We start from the raw sequence: 22,658 nt of genomic DNA on the forward strand, positions 1-22,658 counted from the left end.
TTTAGCATCAGACATCAGCTCAGGTCACGATCTCATGGTTTGTGAGTTTGAGCCCCGCATTGGGCTCTGTGTGGACAACTGAGAGCCTGGAGCCTCCTTCAGATACTATGTCTTCCTCTCTATCTCTCTCTCTCTCTCCCTCCACCATTTACACACTCTCTCTCCCTCAAAAATAAGTAAACATTAAAACAAATTTTTATAATTAAAGAAAAATTAGGTCCTAATAACAATATTGCCTTAAATACACCAATTGCATTGTTCTTCCAATTTTACCATAGAAGTGTATGACATTCCTGTAAGAATAGGGCCAATTTCCCTTGATTCTCAAAGAGATGGATTCTTAGGATGGAGCACAAAAGTCTTTAAAATTGTCTTGATGATGGGTTTTATGGATAGATATATAGTCATAGATGTAAATATATCACCCCACGCATTACCAACATTAAACTTATGACCTTTTCAAATTTACTCATACAACAGAGAATGCCTTTAAATTACTTCACCAAATTATCATACTTCTATACTCAATGCCTGTAGACATTGAAATCAGGAGTTGCCATCTTTAAATGTTCCAGCTTGAAGGTTACAAGGTGAAGGTGCCAAGAAAGGCTTAAATGGCTGATGACATCACTGGTCATCATTTCCTTGGCCACAATCAAAGCAATGGATGCTGAAATCATGAAGGATATTTTTTGTCTCTTTCTACTATCTCTTTAAATTTTCTACTCTAAACATGTAACATTTTTGTAGCAAGATGAAAATGCATTTTCTCTTGTTTAGCATACTAGAGCACTTAAGTGATATTGTAGAGATGACAAAATAGTAGGAAGAGTGAAGCTGGAATTTTGGGTCAATATAAACTTGGCAAGTGCTTAAACCTTAGGAAACATCTGTATCTCCCACACCAGCATCCCTCCTCCTTACCTCACAAGATGTACTACCCCACTCCCCAGAAAACTAAAAAAGGAAAATTAAACTGGACATCCCGGAACTACAGATCTAGCTTCCTATTACATCACTAAAATAATATAGCAAAGAAACTTATAAGGTTCTCTCTAAACTGCCAAATAAATAATTTCTATTAAATATTACAGTGTCAAGACTTAGTGAAAGAGTTCAGAAAGATACCAAGAAAAAAATCAACAATGTCGAGTTTATTATCTCCACATCTGCAACCCACAGGAAGACACAGGCAGCCAATAGTAAAACTTATGGTTTTATTTCTTTTTAAGTTTATTTATTTTTGAGAGACAGATGGGGGGTGGGGGGCAGAGAGAAAGGAGAGAGAGAATCCCAAGCAGGCTCCATACCACCAGCACGGAGCCTGAGGTGGGGCACAAAAGTCATGAACCATGAGATCATGACCTGAGCTAAAGCCAAGAGTCAGATGGTTAACCAACTGAGCCACCCAGGTGCCCCAAAAACTATTATGGTTTTAGAAGCCAAATGCCTTCCTTTGAAATGGAAGGGGCTTTTTGAGTAAAACCACCCTTTGTGTAACATTTCTTGGGTAATGGTATGACTGTTTTGTGTTTCCCAATGTCTACAGTCTCAGAAAAGTTTCTTAAAGTTTCGCAATGAAAGTTTTGATAACTGATTTCAATCTAGTGACCATTAACCTTATGTTCATGCACATATTCATTCATTCTCTTGTAGTCCTTCCAAAGCAGATGTAAAAACTAGGCCTTACAGCACACACTACCCTACCAAGATAAATGCGCATAAACACACACACACACAGGCACTTCCACTCAAATCACTGCCGGAGCAAAAGGGTAAGGAAGCAGGAAATCTCCCTGGAAGGACCTAGAACACAAGTGGTAGGTTAATGCCCACAAGAAGGTGTGGTAGGTAAAGTGGGCAGAACTATGTAGCCAAGTTCATAGCTGAGGTTGAAGCTCAGGAGATCAAATTTTAATGTACTTATACTTTTTCCACTACCCTGAGATCTACTTCCACTAATCAATATAATTTTACATATTTATTTTGAGAAATGTTTACAAAAGAGAACAGATTTTCTTTTCCTTTTTTTTTTTTTTGAAATATTTTTTCAAGAGAAAATTAGCAGTAATAGTACGGGTTCTAGAATTCTTTTATCTTTTGAGTCCGTGCTCCGCCATTTACCAGCTGTGGGTCCTAGAATAAGCCACTGGCCTTTCTGAGAAGTAACTCTGTGAATTGGAGATGATAACAGCAATCACTTCAAAGCTTCATTTTGGAGGGGCTCCTGGTGGCTCAGTCAGTTAAGTGTCTGACTCATGATTTCGGCTCAGGTCATGATCCCAGGGTTGCGGGAAAGAGCCTCATGTCAGACTGTGCTGAGTGTGGAGCCTGATTAAAATTCCTATTTTCTCTCTCTTTCTGTCTCCCCCCTTCCTCTCCCCCACTCCCTCTCTCTCAAATAAGAAAACAGATTAAAATCTAAAAATAAATTAAAATAATAGTAATAATAATAATAATAATAATAATAATAAAACTTGCAGTCGAAGTCAATGGCTTCACTCAGTTCCTGACAAGAAATAAGTATTCTGTTAATGCTATCACTTTCTTTTAGTAGAGGTAGTGTTTCTTTGCAATAAAATGGAGCATAGGGACACCTGGGTGTCTCAGAGGGTTAAGCAGCCAACTCTTGATTTCAATTCAGATCATGATCTCACGGTTTGTGGGTTCAAGACCGGCATTGGGCTCTGTGCTGACAGCACGAAGGCTACTTGGGATTCTCTCTCCCTCTCTCTGCCTCTCCTCCCCCTCTCAAAATAAATAAACTTAAAAAAATAAATAAAAATAAAATTAAATGGAGCATATACCTCTCTACATGGCTTCAGACCTAGCCCTGATGTTTTTCCTTCCACTTTCCTCAGTCTTACCAAAACAGCAATTACAGATTTTGTTGTTTCATTCTCATGTTCGAAAACTATTGGTTTATGCAGGTAAAGTGACACATCCTGGGAGAAGAAATCCAGCAAGGAAGAAGGATTAACTTTTGACGCAATGGTCCTGGATTAGATGGAATACGGTGTAAAGATGAATTTAAATGCTAGAATGGCTCTCCAAGAGATCTCTTCAAGAAGCTACCAGTACAGGAAAATATTAAGACAGTTTTACCGAAACAAGGAGCTGGGAAACTGTTCCCCATGAATTTCCAAGGGTCCCTCAGGCATGGACACTGAAGGCTTCAATGAGTGTGAGGCTAGAGGACCTGAACTGTAGACCAAATTGCATGCCACCTAGCAGAGTGAGGCTTTTTTCCAGGAGCAGTGCATTGTTAGCATATAAGAAACATTAATAAATTCCTATCTCAAATGTGGAGAAACGTTGCACAGGAGAGAAACCAGTTTGCCCTCTCACCGCACCATTCTAGCTCTGGGTTAAGAAGGTACACCTTTCAGTGCTGCTGGGACAAGGGTCCCCGTTCAAACCTTCGGTCCCTGCTACCATTAAAATTTAAAACCAGATTCCGACCCATCACGTAGTGGCACCAGAGGATTGCAATTTCATCCAGCATGATTTTTATTAGCCTTGCAATTTCTTAATGGGCTCCCCTGAGGGCTGGCTGGTAGAAACCTGCACTACCAGTCCGGATTTGCTACAGGCAGCTTAATAAACATGGCAGATGCCCCGTGACAATTGTCATAACATCCGACCAGGGTGCAGAAGGCAGAGCTAAAGGTTAACAAAACCACAGCTCAGGTGGCAGGGAGGCGAATGGGGAAAATACGGGAAGCCGTAGTAATCTGAAGGAAAAGACTGCTCGCTGGATCCACAGTTCTTCCAGCATGGCCAGAGTTCCCAGGAGCTGAGCAGGCAGCTCGCCGCCTCCTGCAATCAGCATGTTTCACACACCTCATCAGTGTCACCACTCCTGACATCTCATTATGCACCAGAGGTGGAAGTGGACAGGTATGGAACACCCGAACTTTTCCTTTTCTTATTATTTCTGCAGCACACCATGAAGCTGGGAGTTAATTAAGTCCTGTGGGACAGACAATCAGTGTCTTTTTTGCTAGGTTAAATTACATTATATACAGATACAAAAAGAGAGAGAGAGAGAGAGAGAGAGAGAGAGAGAGTGGGCGGGGGGGAAGAAAAAAATAATCCCTCAGCTCTTTCCTGGTGAATAGAGTATGTTAGAAATATGATGATTCCAAACTGGAAGCTGAAGTTGATATAGCTCCTTAGCATACAGGGTCTCTAATGAAGTCATGTGACAAACCCACCAGGGATCTTCCTCCTCAGAAGATCTCAAAGCACTTGAAAAAGCACTTTTAAAGAACTTCTTGCCTCAACTCAGAGAGAAAGTTGATTGGGGGATAATGGTAAATCCTATATTATAGGTAGGAAAATTCACTCAGCCATTGTAGAAGGGAACACTTTTTTTGGATTTGTAAAATCATAGACTGAGAAGAAACCCTCAGTGGTAACCCAGAATCATAGAATGTGAGAAGGAGCCTTTTCCCTTACAATGATCTAATCCAAAATTTCCACAGGGAGCCAATAGGTGTTACATGGGAAAAAATAAATAAATAAAATTCTTATGACCAAAGAAGTCTAGGAAAGGCCAAGTTTGACAGAGTAAAACTGTACTTTTCTGCAGGACTCCCTAAGGCTCGAATGTATTCCTGGGTGCCATGACTCACAGAATGGAACGACATCTGCAGCATTTCCCAAACTTATCTGACCACAGACCCTTTTTCTCCAATGTGACATTCTCCATTGCTAACTGCCTAAAAAACTCATATTGGAAAATGCTGATTTAGTCCCATTCCTCATTACAGATGAGAAAACTGAGGTTTTCCTCAGGACTTGCCTATACTCTCACAAGTAGGTATTACCCATAATTACCCATAGCATTCTCTGTAACTTACCAGGAATGTAGAACACCAGGAGTCCCTATGCTTCCTCTCACTTGGTAAGTCATTCAGCATTTCTCTATACTTCCTTCAGAATACCCATCTTCAATCCTCCCAGCTGCAGCTTTAAGATGCTTCATTTCCTTATGCCCTTGTCTCAGTATTGACCTTCACCTACCTGTATCTGAGCACCAAGAGAACAGCAGCTACCTGTGTCAGGACTAACCTGGCATCTAGGTCACACTTCAGCCAGACTAGGATTCTGACTGATATGCACTCTAAGGGATATTTCATGAGACAAAGTGGTAGCTATGAAATTTATAAAGCCTCTAACAGCTCTACATTTTCTCCTGGATTAAATCCACTCTTAGTTTGACATCAAGACCACTCATGTTTCCCAGCCTTTGTTTCCAGTCACTTCATTCCCCATTACTTCCTTTCAAACCTTATATTCCAGCTGAATATAATTACTTATATATAAACCATGTCTTCCCACCTCTAGCACTCTGGAACAACTGTCTCTTCACTAGTATATACCTTTGCTCCTTATCTCTCTTTATCCTTACAATCCTCATAAATTCAGTCCCAGATCAAATGGCACACCCTCCAGAGAATTCCCAGGTGATAAGTTTTCCATCTAGATGATGTCTTGGCCTTCAATGATTTTCCATAATAAAATGCAAATATGTTTATTACCATGTTTATGACATTTTGCTCATAGTACATTTATTGGGTTTTTAGATCTCTCCTATCAAACAATACCTTCCACAAGGTAGGGGTTGTAACTGATTCATCTGCAGAGTTAACACAACCCTTCCAAACTTAAAACCATTTTATCTGAGCCCTTCATACTTTCACAATCTTCTGTTGTCTCTCAAAGTAACCATCTAAAAATCCCATACACAGACTAATATGCTCAATATCTGAGGAGGACTAAAGGACAATAATTTCAAGGAGTACCTTGCTTTCTCTGCTGGTCATATTCTTCCATTCATTCAATTTCTGAGTAAAGTCATCAGGTAGTGTCCTTCAAACTCTTATTAATCAACGCCAGGCAGAAAGAGAACAAAATATATTTGCTTCTGCTTGGCTGTGCATACGTTTCCCCTCTGGGAAGGGAAAGAAATTAAATGGCACTGCTTTTGGGTGACTGGTACTGGAGCTGTGAGCCTAGTAGTCGAGGTCCTTGCTTTGACATTAATTCATGGAAGGGCTTTCATCAGTGACTCTGTCAACTTCACTCCATGTAAATAGGTATTTATTGGGCAGGGACACTAAGAGGCTTAAGTAATTAATATTTGTAATGTGTTTTAGAGGACCGATTATGAGAAACAAACCCTATAACAGACCATTTCTTTCCCTAGTTTTTTTTTCTATGTTATTAGAGGAGGGTTGACTCGCATAGAGCTGAATGATGAGCCATCCCCGTTGGGAGCTGGTACATCATAAAAACAAACACTGTCATTTTGAATCAGGAAGATTGCATATCACCAAAAATATATATGTATAACTGATTTAGAGGTCCTGCAGGCTACTGAAGGTGTATGTGTTTTATGTGGTTATTATGCTTCCTTGTTTGCTTATTCGTTTGTTAAAAGCGAACACTCTACTGAGTTCTACAGGAGATTTACCAATTCTGTTTCCTTTTCATTTAGCCAATTCTCTTATACAGAAGAGGTGCTTTGTTTTCACACATGTAAAAATGCCATGCAACCGCAATGCATTAAGTTATCAAAAGGGATCAGTGAGGAGGACCAGAAGAAGAGGCCTTAGTTTAGAGCCACTAAGAGAAACGTGAGGCCATTGTAGTCAAGCGCTGGGTGATCCCCCCAACTTCCATTCTCAGCTTCCCTTCATCAATAGCCCTTCATCAAGATTTTTCTTTGGGGCATCACTGAGCTCATATTCTCACCCCGGTGTTGGAGTGAGATTAGCTCTATTCTAAGGTCCACAGTGAACACTCATTGACCAAAAACAACCACCAAAGCCTATCTCCCTACACACAGGGAAATGTGGTCAGATAACTCAATTTGGACCAATGAGTCATGAGGAGACATTTGTTGGGAGGTCTGGGAAAAAAGTGTCCTCCTTCTGAGACTGCTCATTAAAGACCCTTTCATTCCCATGTAACATGAAGAGGAAAACAAGCAACCTTGGGAGCTACTGGCAACCATCTTGTGGGCCCAGAGGAGGCAGTCTTTGCTTAAATCTGACCCTCTAGAAGGTAGGGCAGAGACATGGAAAGAGCCATCCCAGAGCCATCCCATTTGTGAGTCCCGAACTGCTAGATCAAGCCATACCTATGATTCCTGAGATTTCCCATTCTGCGAGCCATTCTGAGTCTCTTTATCATTTAGGTCTATTTAAATTGTGTTTTTTGCCTTGTGATTAATGTCTTTATAGATTTTTTTTTAAAAGCAAAATTTAAAGAGATAAGAGGGCATGCATGTACAAAAAATACATATAAATAGGTGATATAGAGCTATGGGTGTAAGTATAGACTATAGATATAAATATATGCTCCATTTTAAAAATGGATTCAACATTATGCACAATGCCCCAGAGTGACTCTTAGGAGGAAATAAACAAGATATTTAGCACAGGCAGAAATGCCAGAAATAGCCAAGTCTCTCCACAAACCCCCAGAGTTTGCAACAATATTACAAAAGAAAATAATTCATCTCCCAGCACTAGAAAATCCCACAGAGGATCTTCAAAAGATAAGAACTGTGAGTGAGAATGGCAGCACATGGGGTACCTGGGTGGTTCAGTCAGTCGAACGTCTGTCTCTTGGTTTTGACTCAGGTCATGATCTCATGTTTCGTGGGTCTGAGCCCCATGTCAGGCCCTGCGCTGACAGTGCAGAACCTGCTTGAGACACTCTCTCTCCCTCTCTTTCTGTCCCTCCCCTGCTCTCTATCTATCTATATCAAAATAAGTAAATAAATAAACTTAGAGAGCGAGAGAATGGAAGCACACCACCAGTGAAAGGGAGGAAAATAGGAAACAGGAATATAAAAAGAAGCTGATTTTACTCCTCTAAATCCTATCTGGTCCATAATATCTGTCACCTTATTGTTCAGCTTGTCATATCTGCCATCAAGAACATGAACCAGGTCATGATTCCATGTGGATTCATGGAAAAGAATTAAATACACCATGTGGAAGGCAGGAAGTAAGTCATAAGGCTAAAGGTGAAGGACGATGTGGCTAGTCACCACCTAGGACTGGCTAGATTATATGCAGTAACAAACGATCTCAAATTATCTTATAATTGTTTATTTCTTGCTCACACAAAGTCCACTAAAATATTGGCAACTCTCCAGGGTAAAACAACTGTCCTCTATACATTGACCCTATGCTCTAAGCCATGTAGTCATCATGACAAAGGAGAAAAGAGGGCTGGAGAGTCAAGCCCTAGAAATTAAATGTTTCTACCCACATTTTAAGCAACTCAGATGGCCCATCAGCCCTTAAAAGGGTGGGAAAGTGCAAAGCTTCATTGTGCTCAAAATAGTTGAGAACTGGATACTAGAGATGGCTATCACAGAGGAGAATAAATGCAGAACCATGATAAATTCTCTTGGTTAAGAAAGAGAGGCAGTTCTGGAAAGTCACTTAAATATCCATTAATCTTAGGAGGTTCCTAGCACTTAACTGGAAGCAAGGAAACATTTCACAATGATTCCTTCTGAGTTATAGCTGCCTCTCCCATCAAAAGGAGATTCTGAAGAAATTAGTACAGTGGTAATCATATCCTATAAAGGCCAGAAGTTCTTTTGTCAAATCAACAGAATCAACACATGCCTTTCCTGGTTTTTGTTTGTTTTTTAATGTATAAGTTCCTATGAGCAATTTATTTCTTCAGTAAATGGCTGCTTCTACACAATTCCTTCATTCCTCCTTTAGAAAGGACACATTGCCCTCATTTTAGTAAAGCCAAGGTGATCTCTTGGTGTCTATTTTATGGAAAAGCTGGCCTCATCCACATATTCTTCCTTTGACTTGCATTTATGATGTTTCCATAGAGAAGGACAGCCAGAGAGATAAGTTGAAGCATTGTTGGGGTCATATACACCTTCATCGATACCCAGGCAGTAGCCTACCATCAACAAACATTAGCCAACAAAAAAGAGCCACAAGAGGTCCTGCCTGACTATCCGACCAGTGGCCAAAGCAATCCATGAAGACAGCTGGACAACAATAACTAAATGAACTATCAAAAGGAATATGGCATATGTGCCCTCCATTGATCTGCCCAATGACATTAGTTCAATCACCTCAAAGCTGAAATGAAGCAGTAAGAAAAGAAGCAGAATGTCTGAAATTATGCAGGAAAGTCTATGCCTGAGACTACCATTTCATAGACTCAAAAACAAGTTAACATCATCCACCCATACGAGTGACAGTGCCATAAGGAGAATCTCCACTTCTGGGTAGCAGTTTTTATTAAAAAGCAGTTCAACACTCTCTTAACTCTTTTAATTTTTTTAATGTTTATTTTTGAGAGAGAGACAGAACACAAGCAGAGGAGAGGCAGAGAGAGGGAGACACAGAATCCGAAGCAGGCTCCAGGCTCTAAGCTGTCAGCACAGAGCCCAATTCAGGGTTTGAACTCACAGACCACCAGATCATGACCTGAGCCGAAGTTGGATGCTTAACTAAGACACCCAGGTGTGCCTTTAAAACAATTTTTAATTTTTTTTAAAGTACTCTTATTTCTATCCAACACCCCTGCTTCTATTCTCCTGTCCCCTTTCTCTCCAACTCTAAAGCAACCCCCTGAGAGACAAGAGTTCTTTCTTTCTTTCTGAGCTGGATGTTCAGTTGATGCAGTCAGTTTCCATAATGCTTTCAATGCTTGAACAACCACATTCTCTCTCATCCAAAATGAGATGTCCTTCCCACTCACTTTTACCCAAATTTCTTCACCCTCATGGCTCCAGCTGCTGCTGCAGCTAGGTAGTCAAGGCCCTCCACCCTCCTCTCATATAGACATGCATTTCAGGGGCAGTACCATGGTTCTTCGAAGAAAGAGCAGAACTCAGTCATGGCACCATCATCAAGGACCTTGTAGAAGAAGATGAATGACTGAGCAAACAAGATTTCAAAGAGGACATCACTGAGTAGAAAGCCCCAGTTTTCCAAATTAACTGAACTGCCTGTTGTATTTCTTTTTTTTTTAATACGTAATTTATTGTCAAATTAGCTAACAAACAGTGTATACAGTGTGCTCTTGGTTTTGAGGGTAGATTCCCATGTTTCATCGCTTACATACAGCACCCAGTGCTCCTCCCAACAAGTGCCCTCTTCAATGCCCATCACCCATTTCCCCCCTCCCCCAACCCCCATCAACCAGACTGGGATCATTATTTGCCATTTCAAATAATCATCAAATACTATATTAGACTCAAAACTGAGAACATTTCAGTTTTTAGCACAATTAAAAATATTTAACATGCCTAGTAAGAAACCACATATCCAAACACTTAGGAAACTCCACCAACACAGACAGCACATCATTCCTACTACCACACCACACCCGCACCCACACATCTAATCTACATCTAATTTCTGACATCTAGTCAGCTACTATCTGAGACCCTTCACGCCTGGGCAGCTACTCATTGTTAGGTAGCCTCTTAATTCTTCATCAGGCTTCAGGAAGATGTGATTCACCATAATGTCTCCAGAAAATGAACTAATAAACCCCTGAAAAAGCAAGCTTTTCTCTCAGATGAAGAATTAGATATACTGATAAAGTAACATACTCATATATCACAATTTTCACATTCTGTGGCTTAGGGTTTCCATATAATCCACCCACGTCACAGATGGGGAAACTGAGACAGGAGAGTGGAAAACAAGTTGTTCAAGGTCACCAATGAGTCAGCAAAGAAACTAACTTGAGCATCTCTGGTTCTTCATTCATCAAGCTTCAATGCCCTGTAGAATCCAAAGAAACCTATTATAGGGCCAGCCTACCACCCAAAGCAATTTCTTAGCACCTACGCTTATCTGCAAGCTAGCTAAAGTCTCATATTTGGAAAGTCTCAGAAAAAATATAATCTTTACATTCCCAGAATCAGACCGAAAATGAGCCCATGTGTTTTTGCATGACATTAGGTTCCCTGAGAAAATTCCACACAGTATTTATTTAGACCAGAACGGTTTCCATTTACGAAGCTGTACTTTAGAAGGAAATAATCATGTCATGTCCCAGTGGGACTGCCCTCTGCCTGTCATTAATAGAGTCATTTTCACAGAGCTAATAAAACTCACTGTTTTCCAATGAGAACAGAAACTATTATTTTAAGATAAAAGTTAAGAACAAATTTACCTGAGATGATTCAAACTCCTGTGTAGTAATACAATAATTACTTAGTGATATTATAATACCTAAGCATGATAAGGACCTTTTTTTTTTGGCCACAATGTGATAGAGTCTTTGAAACCATAGCCTCATTTGCTATTAAAATACCTTGGTGAAAAAGGAACAACAGGCAATGTCATGAACTCATTTAATATAAAGAGTCCTTGAGAAACAGAGAGGCACAATTAATTTGTTTGGATGAATTTAAGCCTGCATTCAGGCCTGAATTCTCTCTTTTTAAAGAAAGAACAAGAGAGAGAACCCTTCAAAGTCTTGGGCTCAATGAAGTGACAAGGCCTCTTTTCCATAGCATGTTCTGGTTAGGACAATACCACAATAAACAATGCCGCAAATTGTGACACCTTAACTGTTCATAATGGTTTGCAGAACACTCACACACTACCTTTCTTAATTGTATAGTCCCACTCTGTATTCAACCAGAGGTAGTAATATCCAGCATATTATGACAGTTTCCCATGAATGAGACATTGTGCTAACTGCTCCACATGTATGAAATAGAAATTCACAGACAAGAAAGTTTGCCCCATGTTCTATACTAAGTAGAAGGATTAGGGTTAGGGTTTTTATTCAGAGCTCAAGCTCATAACTACTATGGCATAATGCATCTGGAACTTAGTTTCCTCCTGCTACCACCCCTTATAAGGATTGTCTTCCTCCCTCCAAAACCTGGAAGTCAGAGAGTACTAACCCTAACCACTGGAAAGGTTAAGTGACTTGCCACTCTCTCAAAATCTGATAGGACATTGCCAGAACTACAAGCCAGGCCCCAGGAGTCCTGTTCAACCATTTATCCCATTTGTCTCTGCTATCTGCCTAATCATCCTAAGGAAGTAAAGTCCCTTTCAGATGTGAAACCATCTGCCTCCCAATTCACCCTGTCCTCACAGTATGTAACTGGTATACATTAGGGGCCTCACTTCACAGAGAAACTACAAGCGGTTCCATAAGTTTTCTCCAAGTCAGGGAGGAATGGTTGTATTCTTACATCTTAGGTCTCTGGCCTAACAACCAGCTCAACCCTGCTTTCAACAGCACCTACCTCCACAGGCACACAAGCTCCATGATACACACTGAATAAAATGTCGTTTGAAAGGAAAGGAGAAGAATAGGAAGAGAAGAAGGAAGGGAGGAGAGGGGAATGAGAGGATAGGAGGCAGAGGAGGGAAAGGGGTGGGGGGAATAGTAAGAGAAGAAAGGAAAGAATAAGGAAGGAAAAGAAAAAGAGACAACAAAAAACAAAAGTGAAAAAGCGTTTTTGTATTTCAGTAATAGGAAAAAAAATCAACGAGGGAATGGAAGGTCACTTCAAATTTGCCTCTATCTAGCTACACATATTTTTAAAATGTAAAATTTGTCACATCACTGTATTACACCAATTTTATAGGTGAGTCCTCTTCAACAAAAGTAAACATTAAATTAAGCAGCAGTAAGTAGTAAGCAGTAGTAAGCTTACTAGTAATCCAGTACAGGTATATACTTTTATCCACCCATCCATCAAAGAGGAATCCAATATAGATCCTACTCTCAGAGAATTTAGCGTCTAGTTGGGAGAGAGGAGATTTTAATAATTATAAATATTTTAAATAATTTTAAAAGATAAATTCCTTAAGACAAGTATGATACACTACTATGAGATTTCCCAAAAGGAAAATCCTTCAATTTGTATTAAGGAAAATACAATCCTCCTGAAGGAAGTGTGCATTGAAGAGCCCAAGTAAAATTTAAAAACAGAAGTCCCTAAAGATGGTGGTAATTTGACCATTTGACATCAGGGTTGTCTGAGAGCTATTTTGTGGTCACTAGATAAATAGATGTGGCGAGAACCCTGTGGAGTCTTTGTCTTGTCAACTCAAATAACACACTTGAAGACCACAGCTTTAATCTAAGCACCTTTAACTGAGAAACCATCCCTATCACTAGTGATGTTAAGGATGGGCATGAGGAAGGTACTACTCAGCCATGATACTCATTTGCATCCTTCTTTTCTCTTCCTGCTTGTGATCTATACCAGCTGCCTTCATTTCCTTGCCACTCCTCAACCCTACAAAATCTGGTTTTTCTCCCCACCAATACCATCCTACAGCCTTAAATGTTACTAAGGATCTCCTCGTCATGATATTTTTGATATATTTCATCACACCTTCCTTCGATCCCTCCCCTCTCCTGTCTTTCATGATGCTGCTGCAAGAGCTTTCAAACATACATTTAGCAACAGAACCCTTCTTTCAATTGAGATCTTAAAGCTCCAATTGATTACCATAGCTTTAAAGTAACACTTGAAATGAAGCAGTGTAAGTACTCAAAATTTGTTCTTTTTCAAGGTAGTTTTGGCTATTCATTGTGTTTCCATAATATTTTTGAATCTGCCTGGAAATTTCTACAAAAAAAAAAAGGGAACCTATTGGGATGTTTTGTTAGAATTGCATTGACTCTAAATATTATTTAGAACATACAACTGAACTGGAAGAACTAACATCTTAACATTACTGATAATTCCAATAATGGATCTCTTAAGGTTTCCTCTAGTTTAGATTCATTAATCTTAGATTTGTGGGTTTGTAATTTTCATCAAACTTGAAAAACTTTTGCCATTATTGTATTAAATATTTTTTCTTTCTTTTTTAATATAATTTATTGTCAAATTAGCTAACATACAGCGTATACGGTGTGCTCTTGGCTTCAGGTGTAGATTCCTGTGATTCATCACTTACATAAAACATCCAGTGCACATCCCAACAAGTGCCCTCCTCAATGCCCATCACTCATTTTACCCACCACCCCACCCCCTTCTACCCTCAGTTTGTTCCCTGTATGCAAAAGTCTCTTGTGGTTTGCAGGCCTGTTTGTAACTATAAAAAATATTTTTTCTTTTTTTTTTTTAAATGTGTATTTATCGTTTTGAAAGAGAGGGAGAGAACGTGAGGAGAGGGGCAGAGAGAGAGAGAGAGAGAGAGAGAGAGAGAGAGAGAGAGAACGGGAGAGGGTCCCAAGCAGGCTCCATTGCTGTCAGTGCAGAGCCCAATTCGGGGTTTGATCTCAAGAATTGTGAGATCACAACCGTTCTGAACCGAAATCAAGAGTCAGAAGCTTAACTGACTGAGCCACCCAGGTGCCCCTCATTGAACATTTTTCTGTCCCTCCTACCTCTACCTCCTTTTCCATACCAGCTCCCTACATAAGTGCCCTGAACTGTGATACCTGATTGCTTCTTCCAATGAGATTGCTTCTCTCTGCTTGGGTTCTATTTCCCAGTGCTGTGTTTGGAACTGTACTCCCAGACAGAAAGCCACTCTTCATGTGTCCCACCCCCTTCTCTCAAGAACCACAACCTTGTGCTATTATCCAATGTCCGAAATTTATTCTGACAGGTTTTGTAGTTGGTTGTGGCAGGAGGGTAAGTCTAAAACTCATTAATCTCTTGTGGCCAAACCCAGAAGCCCTTCCATTCACACTCAAGAGCAATGCACTAAAAATCTAAGAGGATGATCTATGTTGAACTTCATGAGGCTTTCAAATATAAAAATCTGTGGGTCTTTACTCTGGCTGAATCTCTCCAAAGAAGGATCTTCATCTCCTTTCTAGAAGGAGAAGAATTTGGGTTGCCAGAATTCCAAGCTGGGCAGAAGAAAGAATTTAATGGGATCAGGGGAAGTTGACCTCTCTCTAAAGAAAGAAGACTTTCCATTCATCTGCCAGATTTCAGTACCATCCACCATCCTCATCTCCTTACTTTTGCAATCAAGCACCTAATTAATATCTCACTAATTCAATCTGTGTACAAATTATGCCTCTGTCTCCTAGTGGGTAGGAATAGATATCTGGTTGGGTTGGCGAGCAGCAGTATTCTGGGGATCTTGCGATTCTGTATAGGGTATTTCAAATAATCCACACACACACTTAATTTTTAGCATCCTGCTTCAGACCTCTTTCCTGGTACTTACATTTCTGTAAACCTAAAGCTTGTTTAGGGTTCTTTGGGGCAAATTGTCTTGCCTTTTATAGAAAGTTCCCTTTGCAGGAACTTAAATCATATGTGCCTTTCATCTTCATATAATGTTGTGTTTGTGTTACAAATACCTCATTTTGTCAAAGAAGAGATTTATGCCTCTGTTTCTTGTTCTCCTTTTAATATACCTAACTTGAAACAGGTTCCTGACTCTGCATGGTTAAGAATCTATTCTTATCTATAGTAAGTTTCACAGCCACATTTTCAACACTTTTTATCGTCGGGGGTTTTTTTGTTTGTTTTTTCGGGGTTTTTTTTTTTTGGCTGTTTTGGGGGATATTGGTTCATTGCTGTTTCTTGTATCCCATATCATCTCCATGCCTGGATTCATTTTACAATTTGCCAGAGTATATCATTTTTAAGAGAGTGCACAAGGGTGATAAACTTTCTGAACTTTGTATAGTGTGCATGTCTTTATTTTGTTCTTACACCAAATAGCATTTGACTGCATATAGGATTCTAGGTTTAACATCATTTTGCAGATAACTTGAACAGCATTGTTTTCAGACTTCTTTTTTCACTGATATGGCAGATCAGATGTTCAGAGAAACCTCTTCCAGTTAGCACAACTGAAATTGCTGGGTGAAACATCTGGATCAGTCAAGTGAATGTAAAGGAATCCCTTTGAGGCAGAAATGGGGAGAATGCTATGTTCCTGCCCCTCCCTCTTTCCCTGGAGTTTCAAAGTTGCCATGGGTTTGACTGAGTTTAACAAGGGTCCTAACATCCATAGTAGACAAAATCCAAACAAACAATTCCTCTTTGTTTTATGGGCTGCACTTAAGACTTCACCCTAAGAGCCACAAATCCAACCACTTCATGTACAAAGGGAAAGAGAGAGGGAGGGAGGCGGTAGCAGGGAGGAAGTGATGATGTAGAGGGAGGGAGGAGAAGGAAAAGATGGGGAGAGGGAGACAGGGAGGGATGGAGAAGGAGGATAGGAGGGAGAGAGAAAAATTGTCAACCCAGCAATTCCCACAATCAATCCCTCTGTTAATTACCCTGACTCAGTATCTGCCCTAGCCCAGCTTGGAATTTCTCCCAGAGTTCCATAGAAAAGTATAGCTTAGGGACGCCTGGGTGGCTTAGTAGGTTGAGCGCCCGACTTCGGCTCAGGTCATGATCTCACAGTCTGTGAGTTCGAGCCCCGCATCAGGCTCTGTGCTGATGGCTCAGAGGCTGGAGCCTGCTTCTGATTCTGTGTCTCCCTCTCTCTCTGCCCCTTCCCTGCTCATGCTCTGTCTCTCTCTGTCTCAAAAATAAATAAAAACATTAAAAAGTTAAAAAAATATATTTAAAAAAAAAAAGAAAAGTATAGCTTATATTCTATCAGTTCTCTCTAAACTTGCTTGCTTTGTGTTTGTTCTACTGTGGTTTCTCTACCCATCCAACCCAATCCGTTATTTGTCCTTCAGAAATCCCTCAAAACTGCTGGTTGTCTTAGAGCACCTTATAGTGTTTTCCAGCATTCTTTGAATTCTTCGTTTTAATAGATTTTCTTTTTTCAGTGTATCACAGTAATACATAGTAGGCATAATTAATGCCTTGTAAAGAAAAGAAAAACATACCTGAGCTGAAATGAAAAGAAGACCATGATGTATTCATTCATTTGTAAATCCATTCATCCATTCCATAATTTTTAATGAGATCTGCCACGTACTGGCCTAGTTCAAAGCATTTGGAAACAGCAGTGGCAAAACCAAGTTCTATTCAAAGGAGCTTATATCCTAGAGTGCCATTAGATTTTTTTATTATTATTATTACAGGTTATGAGGAGCCTGGGTGGCTCAGTCAGTTAAGGGTCCAACTCTTGATTCTGGTTCAGATCACAATCTCACATTTCGTGAGTTACACCAGGCTCTGTGCCCACAGCTTACTTGAGACTCTTCCTCTCTCTGTGCCCCTCCCCTGCTCATACTGTCTTTCTCAAAAATAAATAATAAAAACTTTTTAAAAATACAAGTTGAAGAACAAGATAAATAACACAATAGCATTTTTGTGTGGAAATGGGTGTGGGTACACCTGTGTGTGGGTGTGTCTGTTTCCTTTCAGATAAGAATCTTCAGGGGACAGGATTAGAGAAGCAATATGTGATTTGGCTTGTTTTAACTACCCCTGTTTGCATTTCTATACTGTTAGTACAATTGATTCAGTCTCTGTTCCAGACAATTGGGATATACGAGTGAACAAAGCAGGTCAACATTTCTGCCTTCTGGAAGATCATATTCTAGCAAGTCAGACACTAAACAATAAACATAATAAATTAGTAACTGATGTAGCATATTGGCAGGTGATAAGGACTATGGGAAAATAGAACAGATTAAGTGAAATTGCAAGTATGATATATGGAATGAGCAGCAGTGGGGCGCAGTTTTAAATAGGGTGGTAAAGGTAGACCTTGATGAGGAAGCAACATTTCAGCTTTTACATTTACATTACATTTATAAAAGTAAAAGGTTATATCTCAAAAAGGAGGAGGAAGAGTATTCAAAGTAGAAGGAATAGTCAATGCAAAGGTTTCAGTGTGGAAGCAAGCCTGGTAGTTTCCAAGAACTGCAAGGAGCCAGTACTCCTTCCTTGGAAGGAAGTTCCAAGCCCAACTTCCAAGGGCTTGGAACAGAGAAGGTACATGTGACAGAAATGAGGGGTAAATATAGAGAGGAACTGGAGGAGGGAGTTGGTGCATAGAATGGCCCTTTAGGTCAATGTAAGAACTCAGCTATTAATTGCAAGAGAATTTGGGAGCCAATAGAAAGTTAGTGAGAAGAGTGAAATCATCTGACATATTTCGAAATGATCATGAGAGTCCCATTAAAAGAGCCTGAAGAGCCTTGTTTCCAGGGTGGAAACAAGTGAACCAGTTGGGTGAGTCTTGTAATACTCAGTAAAGCATGGTAGTGATGACGATAGCTGACTTGGTACAAAGTAGTCAGATTAAAGGTACAATCAGCATAATTTCCTGATGGATCTGATGTAGAATTTGGAAGTCCAAAAATGTCTCCATGGCCTGAACAACTGAAAAGACACCAACTCAGTCCAGGACTATGGTGGGGAACAAGGAGTAGCAGGGACAATCAGGAGTTGAATTTAGAATCTGAGGGATTTGAGGTGCCACTTCCATATCCAGGGAAAGAGATCAGTAAGCCTTAAGGTTCAGGAATCTAAAGTTCAGGAGAGAGCTTTGGGATGGAGGGGAAGATTACAACTGGGGAGTCATGAGCATGGATGTATATATTATATATATTTCAAAAATTTGAAGAGATCATTTTCAAGAGTCGGCATGCCATTTTCTTACCTACCACATTTCCTTTTCCATATCTTTGAACACTTTGACTAACCCAAGTTATCAAGTGCAGACTATCGTGTGTGTTCCTCCTCTCCATTCCCTCCACTACTTCCCTAGTTCGGTGCTCTGTCGCCCAGTTGAGATGCTCCTGCCTCCCGTGGCTTGCCCAAGTTACCCCACACACAACAAAGAGATCACACTGTTTTGTGTGACTAAAGCACACCTGTGATCATGCAGTAACTGCTCAAAGATAACCCGTGACCTGATGAATTCAATGACCAAACACTTAGCCTGCCGTCACAATCCCAGCCTACCATTCCAAACCTACAACTCACTAGTCCCCTTCACACACATCATGTTCTTTGCACTGTCCCTATGGGTTCTTGCCTCAGTGACTTGTGCATCCTGGTTCCTCTACAGAAACACCTTTCCTTGGCAACCCTGAATGCCTAACCCCTGCCCATTCTTCAAGGCATGATAAAAATGCCACCTGCTTCAGCAGATCTGGATGACTGCCCCATATGGAAATAATCTTTCCCACCTCTGATACCCCACTTGACAGTAGGGGAATAGCACAGCATGAGCAACATTTTCCTAAGAGCAGCAAACACATATAAACACAAGAGAGATTCTGAAAGTAAGATGGTCCGGGGACAAACAGATTTGGATAATACTCCACACAAAAGCTCTCTCTTAGAAATTCGCATTACGCGTTCACATGTGAACATTCTCAAAAGTCCTTTGGGGGAGAAAAAATACGTACCTTTCTTTAATCCAGCTGTCACAAATGTATTTGACCTTGGAACACTTGTATCACAAAATACTCATTAACATTTTATGAAAGATATGTTCCAAGGTTCTCACCTAGTACTTAGAGCTGGAGACCTGAATTCTAGTCCCAGTTAAGCACCTGTCAGCACTGGTTTTCCCCAGATTCAGGTCCAGATAAGGCAATTGTGTATGCCTAGACAGGTAACAGGTCAACACCACATCTGAGAAGGGAAACCAGACATCCCAACACCTATAGGGTAACCATACATACCAGGACTGGTATCTCCTAGACACTGGCACTAGCCTAGTAGATTTTCACAGACAAGCCCAGCTGGTTCGTAAAGATTAAATGGTTTATATCCCTCATAATGATTTATGGCCATGTGGGCTATGATGCCAAATTACTAGGTTTGTGACCTTTGTCAGGCCACCTCTCTTTCAGGACCTGTTAGCTCATCTCTTGAATGAGGGGGCTTGTCTGGATGGTGCCAACATTCCATGCAACTGTGATTAATGGACACTATGTGTCCAGCTTTGAGCCTCACCTACTTCTTATATGGTCTCTCTTCCCTATTATCCCCTAAAGGGGTCTCTTTCCATGTTATTTTTTATTTCTTTCAGAGCATGGCAGAGAACCTTGAACATGGCTGGATCTCAATAAATACATGCTGCATACAAATTTAAAGAAGACTGAAGCATTTAGACCTCTGACAAAAATTCAAAATTACTCCTTGAGATGATGAAAAATTAAATGGAATCTAAGAAGCAAAATGATCTGGTCAAAGCAGCAAGCCCCATACAGAAATAATGGCAGATCATTTGCTAACACTACTACCAACAAACTAGCCCTGCCAGTATCAGCTAACACTGGACATTTGTCTGCTGTGAGGAGTGGTTACAGTGGCTCACATGTTAGGATATAAACCTCCAACCAATCTTATTAGGTGGGTACTATTATTATCCCCACTTTACAGATGAGAAAAATGAAGCACAGAGGGGTTAAGCAACTTGTCTGAAGTCCACCAGGTGGCAAGTGATATGTTCAAACCCCCACAGTCTAGCTCTAGAGCCCGCACTTAGGCACTGTGCAAACTGCCTCTCCCTCCCTTTCACTGGCATTCTTCACACGAGCATCCCAACAGCCCACATTAGTGCTCAGGCAGAAACCGGGGCTTGGGAAGGCTTCGAGGTTACTCAGTGTCCTATAGCTCTCATTCCACAATACAACACTGATACACAATACAATCAGCAAAGTTACTGCCCTATGATAAACATTTGAGCTATCACGGACAGCCAACTGCCAAGAGAGGGGCACGAGGGGCACCTGGGTAGCTCAGTCAGTTAAGCGGCTGACTCTTGATTTCGGCTCAGGTCGTGATCTCATGGTTTGTGAGTTCAAGCCCTGCGTCGGGCTCTGAGCTGACGGCATGGACCCTGTTTGGGATTCTCTCTCTCCTTCTCTCTGTCTGCCCCTCCCTGCCCCACTTGAACACTCTCTCTCAAAACAAATAAATAAACATTAAAAAATAATAATAATAAACAAAAACTATGCCTACAAACCCAGGAAGTATAGTTTGGGATTGGGAAGGTTTAACCAAAGCAGCATTCAGTAGACAATCTCATGTAGTGTGCAGCACATAATAGGCACTCCATTAATGTTTCTTCCAAATCAAAGAGACAAAAAGGAAATCTAAGAATTACTTTCATAATGAAAACGGCACCTAAGGAAGTAGGTGCTCAATAAATATTATTTTTTATCCATGCATCGTGAGAAGTCCAGAGAGTTGTAAAAGATGATCTGATATATTTCCAAAGAGCCCTCAGCCTCTGATTTCAATTCTCAAAAACTCCCTGAGGAGGCTATGGACACTCTCTCTCTGTGGGGACTTTTAAGAACACATTCTTAGGGGAGCCACTTGGAGGGGTGGTTTAGATTATTTCCAAACAGATAAATTAAGGTAAAGAGGCTAGACCAAACGCCCCCACAGTGCTTCCCAGTTCTAATTTCCATGTAATCACCTCAGAAGCTGAAGCTTCCACTCTGATCTCCATGGAACAGATGAACTGGATGGACCAGCAGACATTGCCATCCCGCCAACTGAGGATGGCTGAGTGATTTGGAAACCTTCCAGAAGGGCCTGGTTAAATTGAGGGCCATTTATTTCATGAAGAAATAAACCACAGAGAGCCCCTTTCAAACATGCACGCAGAAAGCAGGACAAAATGCGGAGGAGATTATCTGTTCAGAATTTGCTTTAAAAGAGCCCAGGCAGCACTCATTTATTTTTGAGAAAATATATGATTAACCAGAGTTAACTACAAATTCAGATGTTGTGCATTAGACCAGCTTCTCAAAGTTTGAGAGCATTTAATATTACATATCGCTGCCATTTGGACTAAATTGTTTTTTTAATGTACACAATATTACAAATTTAATTTGAGCTGTTTGAATCAGTCTGTAAAAAAGATTTGATTATACCTGAGTGTTCTGGCCCCAGCTTTTCCGTATCTCAGTAATCTTGGCGGTAATTGGCTGATTAGGCGTCTCACACTCCATCTTTGCCTCAGTTTCCATGGTAATGTTACAGGAGCTATTATAGATGAGAACTTCATCTCTTTCCACTTTAGGGCTGAAACGAGAGGGGAGGTTAAATGGGGTGTCATCAATCTTAATGAAATGCAATTATTTTTACTCTTATTAATCATTGCAAGCCATTAGCTTGTGGCAACTATAGGCCACCATTTGTCAAATTTTGCAAATTTCCGTAATTTTGTTTCCATTCTTTTATTGTTTATTTGTTTTCCTTTTATCTGCACACCCTGCAATGAAAATGCACATGGTAAATATCTTTCACTGAGGCCTTTCTCTTTTCCGAATCTATTAGGAACATTAGCAAAAGCTTCTCCAAAACCCAACTTAACAAGCAATGTGCACACAATACTTCCAGTGCCAAAAATGGAAGCAAATGTTGGGCAGAGGTGTTTTTTTTTTTCTTTTCCCCTTTCCTCTTTCTGTTCTTACTCACACTTAGTGTTGGGGGAGTGAATTGCCTGAATCCCCCCAGGGCAGATGGAGAAATTGGAAAACCCACACAACTGGCTAACTGGTCCCTAATTCCAACTGTGAAAAAATGAGCTCATTTAGGCTTTCAATTCCCTCTCCCCAGCTGATGGCAATGAGGCTCTGTTGCTAGCAGTGGAACATTAACTTAGTAAATTAATTAAACTTACTTAACAGCCCAGACTAAGGAGATTCGATATATGTGCCAGTTATACTACAAGCCACTCGCTTTAAAAGTCCTCTTGCTTTAAGGAGAGAAGCCAGACTGGATTTAAAATGAAAAACAGCAG

The 22,658-nt window shown here is 40.4% G+C and overlaps 1 protein-coding gene across 1 annotated transcript in view; it reads right to left on the reverse strand.

Moving 5' to 3' along the window:
* Positions 1 to 22,658, reverse strand: part of PKHD1 (PKHD1 ciliary IPT domain containing fibrocystin/polyductin) — a 483,789-nt gene that overhangs the window by 371,655 nt on the left and 89,476 nt on the right. The window contains exon 34 of the mRNA XM_049653801.1: positions 21,787 to 21,937. Within this exon, the coding sequence (XP_049509758.1) occupies positions 21,787 to 21,937 (151 nt within the window). The remainder of the gene's footprint in view (positions 1 to 21,786; positions 21,938 to 22,658) is intronic.

The sequence above is a fragment of the Panthera uncia genome (assembly GCF_023721935.1).
Source record: "Panthera uncia isolate 11264 chromosome B2 unlocalized genomic scaffold, Puncia_PCG_1.0 HiC_scaffold_24, whole genome shotgun sequence".
Taxonomy (NCBI): domain Eukaryota; kingdom Metazoa; phylum Chordata; class Mammalia; order Carnivora; family Felidae; genus Panthera; species Panthera uncia.